The sequence below is a fragment of the Tachysurus fulvidraco genome, chromosome 10, assembly GCF_022655615.1.
Source record: "Tachysurus fulvidraco isolate hzauxx_2018 chromosome 10, HZAU_PFXX_2.0, whole genome shotgun sequence".
Classification (NCBI taxonomy): Eukaryota; Metazoa; Chordata; class Actinopteri; order Siluriformes; family Bagridae; genus Tachysurus; species Tachysurus fulvidraco.
In genome coordinates, this window is record NC_062527.1 from 2,870,548 (window position 1) to 2,885,386 (window position 14,839).

Here is a 14,839-nt window from a genome sequence, read left to right on the forward strand (position 1 = left end):
TTAATACCAATAATGATCTTTTTTTTTAATGGTTCACACTTTATATTTTTGAGACAAGGTCTATCCTTAATTTGTTTTAAGGTCCAGTGATTGCTCTCAGCAGGTGGCCTATAATAATAATAATAATAATAATAATAATAATAATAATAATAATAATAATAATAATAATAATACATCATCCATGTCACACATTCAAGAACACAATGTCCATTTTACGAGCTCACACTTATAAATAAGACTGTGTGTCTATAGTCATGCTGAACAGGTGGACACTTGGTTTGCTGACTGTTAATAAAACATAATTAAGCACAAAGCATCCATCTAGCCTACAGTACAATAGTCTGTAAGGCAGATTTATAATGGTGTAAAAGTGTCTGCACTTATGTACCTTCAACATTCATGAGTTGCCGTCAAAATGTCTATGTGCCTTCAAAATTCATCTAAAAACACTCAAAATGTCCACATTCACCATACAAAAAGTTATCTTTATTACATTTTTGTTTGGAGTTACCATGTGTATGCAATGGAACATGCTTTGGTCATGTATTTAATATATTGATTCATTTATTTATTAATCTGTCCTTAATTTGTCAATCCACAAATTTTTGCTTCTAAAATTAAAACGTTGTTTGGTTGTGGAACATTGTGTGATAGCGCTTTCACCCTGCAGAGGTCCTCGTCGAGCTCTGATTGGAAAAGCTTCGAGTAATGAACCTTTTCCCGATACAATTGGGCTGAAAGCTTCACTGCTTCAAGAAAGCTTCACTTCGCCATCACTAGGATTCACACATAGCTGCTTATAAGACGCCATCTAGGGTAACAAAATAGAGAATACAACACAAAATACAGTTCAGATGTTCCTGGGTAAATCCTGATTTGAATAACCAGTTACATTAACAGTGGGTGAGAGATGGTAATAAAAACCTGTGATGCTCCAGTCACATGGCACCATGCACATTCACCTTTCACCATTCACAAACATACCTTTTATCTATTCCTGAGTAAAAGCAAGCTTCTGGTTCTGTCCCAAGGTGTGCGTGAGCTCTCACAGAATGTTTTCATCCTAATACGTACACACTCAGGCACTTGAGGGTCCCAAAACCATTGTGACCTCCGTGGGAGGTTGATGACTCAGTGCCGTGTCCCCAGATCCTGGAACATCTGTTCCTTTCAAGACTCCTATATTTATATGTACTTCTTGTGCTTTCACTGTATAAGTGATTAAAATCATTAAAACAACATTATAACAGGTTCAGAAAGCTGATGTGTAGTTGAAGGCGCCTTGGACATGCAGTAATGACTGCATCAATAAAAAATATTTAGTTTACGCAAAGTAACACTTTATTACTACAAATGTATACAACACTGCACACCGATTAACACAAAATTGGTCATAACATTTAAGTTGAAATTATAATTAAGACTCTAAAATATTTCATGAAATAAATTAGTCTGTAGACCAGAACATCAGCAACTCCACCACACTACAAACAAATTGTACAGTACATACTAAAATGGCTCAAAACAAGAAAGTGTCACACAGTGTAGTCAAGTCAATAATCCCAAGCAGCTGAAAGCTCAGGAAGATTTTGCATAATACTGCATCTGTGTAAACATTGTTAGTTCAGCAGGGTCGAAATTCCACATAGCGTTGCCACTTCTACAGCAGAAAAAGAGCATGGCTCTTAGGGCAGGACTCAGCTATTTATAGGAGCTCCTCTCTCTCATGCTTTAAACATTCAACCGAATAATAAAGCAGTTTCTAGGTAAGCATTTAAGCTGTTTGTGTACAAAAAAGACTTTGTGAAAGTAGACTACAGTATATTCCAACACTGGTAAAAATTTGTACAGAACACAGTTAAGGAATGCTGTGTTACTTGTGATAATTTACTATTCGTTTACATGAATGGCAAAAAAAAAGGTACACAGACATTGATCAACTTCACAGATTGTGTATAGATTAGATTAGATTAGATAGAAACTCTGCCTGAGGAAGTGGAATGCTGCTGAACACTTTAAGTAGTCAAATAGGCCCATTCTGTACTTTAACCTCTGTGATAATCAAAAAAGGCTCCACTAAAGTGATTAAAATAAATACCTAAATTAACAAGTTTTTTTTTTCTGGGTTAAATTGTGATTCTTAGTTGTCTGTTCTATCACTTGTAGACTTTTGACTGTTGGTTTTTGCTCAGAAACATACCCCATAGTACATCTCAAGTTTTCAGCACTCTTCTGGCATATTTGTGGTTTTGTTATAGTTGACAGAGTCCAGGATTAACAGTGGTCGGGTAAAAGGCCTGGGAGGAGCAGTTCTCCTTGCATTTCTCACATGCCCATTATCTCCACCATTACTTCTGTTTGTCATGGAGATAAAACGGATGTCTGAATTGACATTGGCAACTGTGTGGCGCCGTATTCCACCGGTCCTCTCCAGATATGCCTCGCCTTCCTGCTCCAGAAGAGGTGTCAGCAATGATTCTGTAGCAAAGTTTGTGATTGTGATCTCTGGCTGGCTAACGTAAGGTGCAGTCTCCAAACTCGAGTTTTCCAAATGACACCCTTGTGCAAAAGTAGAGAGGACTGGTTACATTATGTATTAGAATGATTATGGCAAGTGATAAAAATAGTCTAAAGCAGGGATGTAAAACACACAACCTACAGAATAGGACTGGCCCAGCAAAGGTTCTAATCCAGCCAAATAAATGAACTGATAATCTGTGTTCTGAATTAAAGTTCTCTTGTGGACTGTAACTGAATTGAAAGATTAAAAGGAGGCTAACTAGGGGGCAAAATAGCACATTAAACTAAGGCTCTTAAACTCACCTATTAACAAAATAAACTAATGATAATGTATATAATTCTATTGGATTTGGATTCATGTAATATAACCTCAATTAAATAAAACCATAATTTGAATCTTTGTGTGGTTATGAATTTGCAGTCTATTCATTTATTTTTCAGGTTCAGGTGGCAAACAGCCAATCACATGTCAGTAGCACAATGTAAATACAGCTGTACAATGTAAAAAAGCTTCACTTAGTGATCACATCAAATGATTATCAGAATGGGGCAAAAAAGGGGATATGGTTGTAAGTACCAGATGGACTAAGATGAGTATTTTAGAAACCGCTAATCTCATGGGATTTTCACCAAACTCTTACACAAGCTTACTCAGAATGGTGTGAAAATCATGATACATCTTGCAAGAAGGACTGCAGACTGAAACACCTTGTTGATAAGAAAGGTCTCTCTCTCTCTCATCAACTAGGTTTAGTATTTCCACAAACAGGACTGTGTCTCACTCAGGTTGTTTTCTGCCCTATTTTGTGTAAACTCTAGAAACACACTGCTGTGTGTCAAAATCCCTGTAAGTAAGCATTATGTGAGATATTTAAACCAGTACCTATTGACCTGGATCTGCATAACATGTTTGAATTTGCAGGTGGATGGTGAGGTTCTGTTCAATGTATGAAACACATTTAAGATAAAGGTTTAATGAACTAATGTTTATGGTCCCACTTTCTTTACAGTGAAGGTGTAATGTGGCCTGGTGCACTGGCACTTAACCCTGGTGTAAAATAAGGTCTTACCTGAAGTGGAGCCTCTCTGGCTCTTGTGGAGGTAGTTACTCAGGTAAGGTGAAATCACCATATCCACTAGTTGCTCAAGAAGGTAGTATTCTTTACTAGGCCCGCTAGGCTCATGAATGCCCTGTGTTTAAAAACAAAACAAAAAAAAACAAAGGCTACAGAAAGACGATATGCTGCTCGAGAGCCTGGAAATTTGTTTTAAAATGTGAGAAATACAGTAACTCTTTGGTTTCTTCTGAACTTGTGCAATATGTGTATGTACATGGGTGCATCAATCCATTGGATAACATTTATCTTTGTCAGTGTGCTTTATTCAGCAACAAAGTCTTTAAATAAAGCCAGGAATAGCATAATACAATTCCCACCTGCAATATGAGCAGCATCTGTACAATGGCAGGAGGGTATGATGTGGTATGTAGCATGTTCTCTAGAGAAAGCTTCAACAAGACCTGGTCCCTAAAACCCAGCAGAGCCATCTGTCTCACAGTCAGCTCCTGACCCTGTGAGCATGCACACACACACACAGTCAAGACGCGGTCTACTACCTAGCTCTGGTTAACAACATTCTGTAGTGAATGACATTACTCAGTTACCTGCACAGGATAGAATATGGCTTGAAGAGTTGGCAGGATCTCTGTGAAAAATGTTACCCACATATCAGACAGAGCCTGGAGACAGTTTTCTTCTAATGAGGGAAAAGAACAGAAGAAGTAGATTTTAGCTCATATTCCATAATACTCCACAACAGCCCTCAAACTAGAGCATGTAAAGGCCAAGAAACTACTCAGCATTTAAGAATATACAATATTTTTGGAGTACTTAGAATAGACTTTTGATCAATTACAGAGAAATTGTGTACTAAGCACTTTTGTACAAAATACAATTTGGACTACTTATTTTATTACTGACCCTCATGAAGATGAATTTTCTCCAACATATGTGCCAGGCCTTTGTTCAAGAGCTGATCCTATGTCAAATTAGAATGAAAAAAAATGTTAACACATAGGAAGATTGTTTGATATCAACAAAAAGTCAATAATTATTTACACCCTTCATATGTGGAATAAAGTACATGGGGAAGCACTGAATGAGTTCTAAGAAGGTTGGAGACATTGTTGAACATCCTCCATGAACAAAATTTCAAAATTTGTTTTATTTACTTAAGCCAACTTCCATCTTAAATGGCCCATGTCCTCATCCAGAAAAGATTTCTACTAACCTTTTTATATTATTGACCTGATTTGACTTAATGGTACTTCCCAGATGCTAATAGAAAAGATAAATAATTGTGTATTTGCTTCTAAATTGTAAATATTCTTTAGAGTAATAATTCTTTAGAATATTAAATCTCATGATAAGTGTTACCAATTTATTTTGGCTGAAATTTAAAATATTTTAGTTATCTTTATCTGAAGTGATCACATCACACCTGAAAGTATTCTGTAATGAAGGAGCCCAGTTCTGTCCTTTGAAGCCACCTGGAAACACAGATATAATGGAACAAAACCATTCATTATGTCCAGTCACCTTCACCTTTACCATACGCCCTTATCCAGAGCGACCTACATTTCTCTCATCCATACAGCCAATCAATTAAGGGTTAAGTGGCAGCTTGGTGGTCCGGGGATTTAAACTCATGACCTTCAGCTCAGTAGTCCAACACCTTAGCCACTGAGCTACCACCTCTCACTCACTTTTAAGCCTGCACTTTGTAATGACTATCAGAAAGATACTGACACTTCACCAAACTATTATTACAAATACATAATTACACAGAATAATAAAAAAACAAAACATTTTAATTCGTCAGTGCAGATTTGTCATTTAGTATATATTTTTCACCACCTGATGCTTTCGTTCAGGCTGTACAGCTCATTGGTCTGTAGCCCTCCTCCTTCAAATACTTTGATGACAGCAGACTGGACACTGTAAAGCACATCAAGTGAATTAGCTTCGAGAAACTAAACATGCTCTCACTACACCATGTTAATATGGATATTTTAGCACACATCAAGCTGACAGAATTGCACAGTCATGAATAGATAATGAGCAGAACTTGCTCAATAAGTATGCCACATAAACATTTAAAATTTACTTTGTAAATCCCTTCTGACTAAATGAGGATGTGTATTTCCGCCTCCAAAGTCACCATACCCTCCTTTTTCGTCCCTGAAAGACTTACGACTGAATAACATCCTGCTCACCACTTCCTGAGAGTGGGGCAGTAGCAGCCATACTTCCAGACAGATATAAAGAGGGCAAAATACTTGTGCATAGTCAGCATGTTTTATAGGTGTGAAAAAATGCTGTAAACAAAGAATGCTTTAAAAAGTGGAAGTGTTAAACATTTATTTTCATAAATGAACAAAATTAATTTTGTTTGTTTGAATATCAAATCAATATTTGGTGTGACCAGCCTTTGCCTTCAAAACAGCAGCAATTCTTCTAGGTACACTCGCACACAGTTTTTTAAAGAACTCGGCCGGTAGGTCGTTCCAAACATCTAGGAGAACTAACCACAGATCTTCTGTGGATGTCGGCTTCCTCACATCCTTCTGTCTCTTCATGTAATCCCAGACACATTCGATGATGTCGAGATCAGGGCTCTGTGGGGACCGTGCCATCACTTCATGCTGGTTTGAAGGCAAAAGGTAGTAACACCAAATATTGATTTGATTTAGATTTTTCTTTTGTTTGCTCACTTTGCATTTTGAAAATTGACAGAAATAAACACTCATTATTTATGTTTCTGAAAGCATTCTTTGTTTACCGCATTTTTTTCACACCTGCCTGAAACCTTTGCACAGTACTGTATATACACACATCCACACATTTTAGTTTGATCATGTTTCCATAAAAGTGATGTAACACTCTACTATTCAAAAAGCTAGCTGTTTTTAATATAATTAAAATGTATATATTTATATTCACTTAATTTCATGAGGAGTAATTGTGCAAGAATTTTCCTTTACATTTTTTTATTAAAAAATTATCCTATATTGTGATGGGAACCATCAGTTAAAGGATCTATAGCTGACAAACAGTAGTTTTTCTGTCTGTTGAGTGTGGCCTTAGAGTTTATATGTAATATTGCATTAAACTGGTTTCCTGTATGTACTAATTTGCCTCACAAGTTTGCCTTATTAAGAGCGAATTAACACTGGTATTCTGGAATACTGGTATTCATCAGTGAAGCTGCAGGAAGATGCATGGAATGCATCATACAGTAGGCTATGTTTGACAGGCTACAGTGATCAGCTATAGGAAAAAAATGACCAGATATTTATAATATTACCTAACATTAATCAAGTTTGCTAACTAACTAAATAACTAATTGTGTCTCTGTGATCATCGAATTAAATAAGTAAATAACAGAACTGGTGGGAAGCCTAGAACCTTTGCAGTAAATAGGCTAAATGTAAACGAACACGATCTATTAATAAAAAGTTCACAATAGTGGTGCTGACTGATTCTATGTATAGTTTACTGTAACAACACAAAAGAATGCAATGTTTAGAGTTTAGATTTGAGCTAAGCATACTGTATATAAATCACATTGGCCAAAAATGTAAGCTCTTACATGCTTTAAATATTTCATATCAAACCAATGTCCCTGTATAATCTGTAAAATTGTGTATTTATCACCAGAACAATCCAAATCATTTTGTGTTACTTTTTTACTTAGTATATAATGTCACAATATTAAAAATCAATAGGATTTCACTTTTTTAAAAGGCCTTCAATGGTTTTGTACTGTATATTAAGCTTCAATAAATCTAGTTTCAATTATTATTTTCAAGTATTTCATCTAAAAAGTGTCTATACATCAGTAGGAGTTTTCAAATACATCTGTATGCCTGTAGAGGCTCACACCTACCGATTCCAGATACTTGCATTGGAGAGTTGCAGAGATGGTGAACTGGCATGAAAGCGGGCAAGGTCTGACAGCACTGGTGAGCTCATAAAGCGAGGACGTCGAAAAGATCCCATTATATACTGAGTAAAGATCACCAGGTAACAGAAGCAGGCTAGTGGGTGCAAATGAGCTCAAGTCAACTTCCTCTGTGGAACTGTATGCACGTGAGAGAAAATGAGTACATAACGGTTATAAGAGGGTTGTTTACACCATATTTATCTGTGGTGACTCACATAGAGATATGTATGTCATACTGAAAGCCACATACAGCGCCTACTGAGTTCACTTCCTTTAGTTTGAACTCTTTCCTGCCTAACCCCTGCATGATGGTTTACCCCACAAGGCTGATATCTATGGCATAAAGTATATATACACATATATACACATATATATACATACATACATATATTTTATTTTTGTTTTCATTGAACTAATTGACTTATAGAATGGTCTGTTAATAGAATTCTGATGCTGCTGATGCATGTGAATATGACAGCTGTCTCCCTCATGTCTTTCCTCCATCACGGTCATCTCATGCATGCATATTTAATGAATGTGTTGTACATTTCTGACTCATTGCCATACTGCTTACACATATCCAGGCTGCGCTCCACTGCAGCATGTTGTGGCTCAGGCCCACACACATCTGATACCAGATTTAACAGTCTAAAATAAAGTTTGATAGCAGTGTGTCAAAATCATCAATGTAACTTACTTAAAAAAAGGCACATTTTCAGAAAACATGAACCTGAAAGTGATGGACTGGCTGGTTTGGACACTGGAACTTTTTATTGTTTAAAAACAAAGCTGCACACTGGACAGTTCCAAGAAGCCAATTTCCTTTAACTGTGATCAGATTGATGTATTACGCAGCTTAGGGGAAAGGCATAACAGCAAGAATGTAAACAAAAATGACATGCACTCTTGCTTGCCATCTGGTAAACACGGGCATGTACTCTTGACAATATTATGCCCAATTTCTGTTGATACATGAACAGCGTTTGGGCTCTTAGAAACACGATGTAATAATAGCTTGCCTATGGAAAGATTGTTAACAAACATAATTTTATATAACAAACTTTAGTGCTTTCAGACCTGAGTAATGAAGTAGGATTTGTAGTTAGTTTATATCTGGGCCTTTGTGTGGAGATATTTACTGCTTTTAAGCCTATTCTGCTTTTCTGTGATGGAGCGGTCATGAGAAGCCGTTCACGAGGATTAAACTAGTTAATGTAATTAAACACACAGGCTCTATAACTGAACACAGACCTGATTAGATCACAACGGCTTAACTTAAATGAGAACAACACTATTTTAGGAAAGTGTGAACTTTGAATAGGATTCAGAAAACAAGGCTAAAGTTGAAACAATAATATAAAAATCAGCACCCAAATGTTTTTCATTTCAATGCTGAATAATACGGTTTATTCTGACCAGCTGCCAAAACACAGAAAGCCATGATTCTCTTTATCAGCTGCTAAATGCTGGTAGATAGAAACACTTTCTGAATTAACCTTACTATTGCAATGTTATAGTCAAATTATTTTGATTTAAGGGAAATGTAACACAACAGTAATCTGTGACGGAATCTTGGAAATAACTTGGTTTACCTGTTTCACCATCTCAGGCTGAAACAGGAGCTGTTCACACTAACAGGAAAAAAGTTTCAGTCGCAAACTATCAGATCTAACAACAATGATTGTCTATAATGTTCACTTCATTTAAATTTTAGAACATGCTCCAGGCTGAAGCAGCTTGAGGTCAACATCAACACTGGCTGAGCTTCTCAGCATCACGGCACTTTAAGGTGATAAATGGACGATTCAGTGAACTACAGTAGCTTCAACTTTTAAACGACGGATTTTATTTACAACCGAAAACGTAAATAAGTTTTCTATTAAAAAACAGACTATTACATCTCGGACACACACACAGACACACACACAGACACACACACACACACACACACACACACACACACACACACACACACACACACACACACACACACACACACACACACACACACACACACACACACACACACACACACACACACACACACACTCACCGAGACTTGAGTCGCAGCCTGGAGTTTTCACAGGATTCCGGGAAACACTCCTTTATTAGAGCACGTACAAAAACGCTAACGTCTATCGAAGCAGTAATATTAAGGACACAGCAATATAACTGAAAGACTACTGATTAGAAGTGAGCGATGAACCAGCAGAGTGTGTGTGTGTGTAAGTGTGAGTGTGTGTCTGAGTGAGTGTGTGAGTGTGTGGGAGGAGTCAGTGTGTCACACACTACTGCTTCACCGCACACAAGTGGTACTTTTCATGACAGAAAACGCGTTATGATTCTTAATGTGAAGTTTCCCGTTTCAGCTCACTGTCTCCTCAGACTTTATAACAACACATCTGTGTTAACCCTCTAAACAATACTATGAGAGATGGAACTCACAACGGCCCCAAGGCATTTGTGCACTTGTGGGTGCGTAAATTAAATATTCTAGTAATGGTACAGTAATACAATCACTTATCGTTACGATTTACATTATCTATCTATCTATCTATCTATCTATCTATCTATCTATCTATCTATCTATCTATCTATCTATCTATCTATCTATCTGTCTGTCTGTCTGTCTGTCTGTCTGTCTATACAAAAAACAATCTAGATATACAGCATAAAATCATAGGTGAATCGATTCAATTACTGTTTACATCAGGACATCAGAATTGGTGGTAAATGTGATCTCAGTGATGGATTTTCATGTGTAACCATGTGGAGTAAATGTCATGTGGATGTCACAGGGTAATGTTTCTTAGTCACCAATAAGTAGTGACCTATTTCATATCTTTAATCACTTGGAGTAATAAAAAAAAAAACTAAATTCTTAAGATTAAGACATCTAGTAAAAATGACTTTTTCCCCTCCACACTTTAACTTTCACCAGTTTCACCTTCCTGATGCTTGTATATAAACTGAGTCATTACTGAACTTGATGTCTGTCTCGAGGTCATACTGTATACTCACAACTGATTTCTCTGTTATCTGCTTCATCATCCGTTCTTGTCTTATGAAGATCTCTTGTGCAATATACACTAGACAATTTTTTTCTTTCATTTAATTTCATTTTTTCTTTCTTTAAGTCAGACATTTTCTGATTTAAACAGTAGTTTTATGTGTTTTATAGGTGAACATCTGTACATTAGTAATACACACAAAAACTCTACTGAAATATACATAAGAAATTTTGAATTTAAAATAAAAATAAAAAATATGCACAGGATAAAAAAGAAAACCAGAAAGCCTATTAGTAGTCTAACAGGTTCTCAATGCACATGTTTTAAATAAAATAAAAAATACTGTTAACATTATTTTTATAATGTGTATGTTCTACACAAATACACGACCAATTAGCATTATCATTAGGTTACCACACCATCATGGCCTGTGATAGACACACCCTGACAATCTCAAGTTTTCTTGTGCAACACATTCATTTTGTAAACCAAATGTACACAGAAGCTGCACACGGTCATCATCAGTGACAGAAGAACTGAGAGTTTTCTGAAGCGTCAAAATAATTGACCTAATCACTTCAAAATATGTCATTGTTTTGACGCACTTACACGATGGTGACATCTAGTGGTCAAGTCTATGTAAATACATCTCTGAAAACCACAAAAAATACCTTACTTAGTTGGACGACAGTTATTTGAATACATGTTCATATACATGCACTCTGTATATTCTGAAAAAATAATACCGGCTTTTATACATGTCATATTTATATGGTTTAAACAATAGATTTTTATTTATCATTATAGTGTATAACATGCAGAATAAAGCATTAAATATCCACCAACTGACCAGAGCAAGTGCAATGGGAACAGAAACTATTAAAAAAAAGAAAATAAATAAATAAATAAATAAATAAATAAATAAATAAATAACACCACCACCACATATCCATGTGCAATATGCTTCACTAAATAGAGCACATGTTCGACGTGGTTCTAATTAGGGAACTTAACTCAGTGTTTTAGGATGATTTACCCTATAATGCACTGTAGATGGCAATGTAAGACCACTTTATATTTCTTAAACCTTTTGAACTGTTTGTCATGACAATCCAGATAATAAGTTATTAGATTTATCCGCTGAAGGAAATCATCAGAAGTTATAAAAGTAATTATAAAAAATAAAACAAACCAAAACATTTTATTTCAACGTTTCATTTCTGGCTTCAATGTGAAACAAACCCAGTTGTAAGCATTATTCTTGATGTTGTGCAGATGTTATCTGGGGTTACAGACCACTGGGAGAACATGGCAACAGAAATGCTGTGGATAACATTGATGCAAAGATAGAGACAGGTGACAATGAGCTCTAGTTGGCGCCAGATACAGAGTCTATAAGCTTGTCCTTAATTGCAATGTGTTAATTGTCCATCCGTTATCATATATTTCACATATTTACTATTGCTGCCTGACCTGCAGAAGCAAGTAAGACCTTACAGAAAGGTTTTTAGCTGGACATACTACACTGAAGATTTATTTACATTTTGTCCTTACTCTGCCGGATTAAGTTCTTTTTTATAGTCCAGCAGGGACTGAGATTGAAAAAAAAAACCCACTTTAGGAAACACTTAACAGGTAAAAATATCAACCACAAAATAATAACTTCTGGTTCTGGGCTCTGACAGCAGGATTTATGCTAGCACTGCATATGAGGGTTTTACTCTGGACAGGAACAACAACTTCAGTTTTTAAAGATCACTGATGAGAGCAATGAATCTATGAGACAACATGGCAGAAACAGCATTTCTCACTTTCTCACGTTATGTAATTCTGATGCTCTGTATAAATTACATTTTACCACAGTAAGTTTTTGTTTTTGTCGATATCTTTATCCTTGGACCTGCAATTTAGCTTGTACTAACAAGGCTTGATATTAAACTGTATGTCATAAAATATAAAGCCTCCTTTTTATTAAAGTGAGTCAATATTCTGTGCCATATATCCATCCATCCATCCATATTCTGTGCCATATATCCATCCATCCATCCATCCATCCATCCAAAAATCATTCATTCAGTCATAGGAGTAGTAAGAAAAAATTCTGTAGCAGCACACTCTGGGAGTTTCGAGAATGGCTGAAACTGGCCATAATGTGACAAACTGTACTTTACAGATGCATTTCATCATTTATCATTCACACTGAATGTAGATTCTTACTTTAGTGCAATATACCAGAGAGACAAATAATGTCATGAAGCAAACACACTAAAAAGGTTAGCATGTATATTTTTAAAATTTTACATGAAATGAAGTTCAGGTTTAGTGTTCATTAAAGTGCTTAAGGAAGAGGTGGACTTTTAGTAATAGTATTTTTTTGTCAGGTGATTCACGTGAATGGCCAGTACAAGTAAGAATCATGATGCACATCTTGTGTGTTGTGGTATGGTGGTTTAAATCAAGCTATCCTTGTACCCTGCTTTACACGGCACCTTTAGGTAAGTAGGGCTGGTAAAAGTTAGGAGACTCATGAAAGGATAGACGACAGATTTGGCAAAAACCCGTACAACATTCTAACAATTATCTGCATGAACTGAAGATGAATCATAAAACAATCAGTGATGCAGAGGTTACAATTTAGCTAACAAATCAAATGTTATCTATCAAAGACTAAAGTATTGCATATTCTATCGGAAAGGTGAAAATCTATACAGTCGAACATATCTGCAGAGACTTTTTGCAGAAATCTTTTGTTGTATGAACATGTATTTTGCTGTCCTAGCATTCAGTGATGCTAAACACACTGTAACACAGAGAAATGACTGAAATGGAGAAAGAGAGATACTAATTCAGCCATTACCAAGGCTAAGAGTAATCCTGCTCCACATAAATGAGACTCTCTGATCCTCTCCACAGACATTACTTCTCTTCAAAAGAGGTCTTTGCTGTGTTGCCAAGCATTGACGCTTCTTGTGTAGCACCACTGCATATGTGATGAGGGGGGAAGTCCGAACCAAATTATATAGTAAATGGCCATTCCATGCACATTGCATTATTTATTTATTTTTACTTAAACGTTTTTAATACTGGAAAAATATTTAAATTACACATGTTGGCCTATATTTACTTGTAACCGTATAATTTAACCAACAGATATAACAATGATGGATGCAGCTCCTTGATACATCCGTTAAGTCCGACAGTTGAGCTGTCATCCTGCAATGTGACATTCCGTTTTTGTACGGAAAACACATCATTAATCTGTGCTAATGAGTAATTTCTTATCTAAACTTTTTGAAATTCTTCCTAAAGAAAATATTTGCAAGTTTGAATGATTTTATACTTAACTTTCAATGATCAAATATATGAGAACTTCTTATTGATCTTTGGTTAATCATATTAATATAATTAGTTCATTCAAAAGCTGCTATAAACAGTAAATATCAGGACCAGAATATACTGTTATATAGAGCTTATTTATCCCTTTTTTTTATAAAGAGGTCCTACAGCTGTGTAAAGCTTTCTTGATTATATAACATAAGATAAATAATAGTAAAACACAAGATAGATCCTGGCATGACTGCATTCAATACCATTATCACCAAGCTGCCTTGAGCAAGGTTCTTAACCCTGTCTACTGTAACACAGTGCCATATAACTCACCCTTCATGCTCTTCCTCCAGGTTCTAAACAAGCTGGCAAGTATGATAAAAATGTCACTGTAGTGAACATGTCGCAAAGAGAACTTGCCTATTTTCTTTGCTTTTCTTTCTACATTTTGCCTCCACCGTTCTTCCATTTTGCACTCCAGGGATGGATAAATTGTTAAACAATCAAACAAATGAACAAATACAGTAAAGCATCAATATAATCTTGCATAAAATGCATATGCAAGAAATTGCATTATGACAACAGATCGGAACTGTGATTAGTGTATACACTAGGGTGCCACATTCTGACTAGGACCCTGAGCAGTGAAGGACATTTAAAGGAAATGGGTGGAAAAAATAGACTAGAGTGTCAGCTTGGTTGCCCTGGAATCTGAGATCTGTAGTTTGCACACCTGAGGTGGGATATTGCACAGTGCCTTTCAATTCAGGGTATATATATATATCATATATAACATTTTCTATATACTGTAATAATTTATAATCCAACTGTTCTGTGTTACCCAGAATAGATAGGCTCTGTTTTGAGCTTGATTCCATCCAGGTTTATTCTTCATGCTTGACTTGATTGACTCATTGTTCATTAGAGACCTACTGTATATCTACAAAAGTAGATATGGCTATTGTTAAGTTCTATGG

General features: G+C 35.9%; 1 protein-coding gene across 1 annotated transcript; it reads right to left on the minus strand.

Moving 5' to 3' along the window:
• Positions 1–442: 442 nt before the first annotated feature.
• Positions 443–9,814, minus strand: prr5l (proline rich 5 like). Its single transcript, XM_027163740.2, has 9 exons — positions 9,578–9,814; positions 7,468–7,660; positions 5,436–5,516; positions 5,020–5,068; positions 4,500–4,557; positions 4,184–4,275; positions 3,956–4,090; positions 3,591–3,711; positions 443–2,559 (listed from the first exon to the last, which is right to left on the minus strand). The coding sequence occupies exons 2-9, from the start codon at positions 7,578–7,580 to the stop codon at positions 2,222–2,224; spliced, it is 987 nt and encodes a 328-aa protein (XP_027019541.2). The 5' UTR covers positions 7,581–7,660; positions 9,578–9,814; the 3' UTR covers positions 443–2,221.
• Between the last annotated feature and the right edge of the window lie 5,025 nt (positions 9,815–14,839).

Coding starts and splice junctions, on each gene's coding strand:
- prr5l (XM_027163740.2), bottom strand. CDS start 7,580: ATGGGATCTTTTCGACGTCCTCGCTTTATGAGCTCACCAGTGCTGTCA. Junction 5,069..5,435: donor AGCCTGAACGAAAGCATCAG/GTGGTGAAAAAT, acceptor CTGTGTTTCCAG/GTGGCTTCAAAGGACAGAAC. Junction 4,276..4,499: donor GAAAATTCATCTTCATGAGG/GTCAGTAATAAA, acceptor TTCCCTCATTAG/AAGAAAACTGTCTCCAGGCT.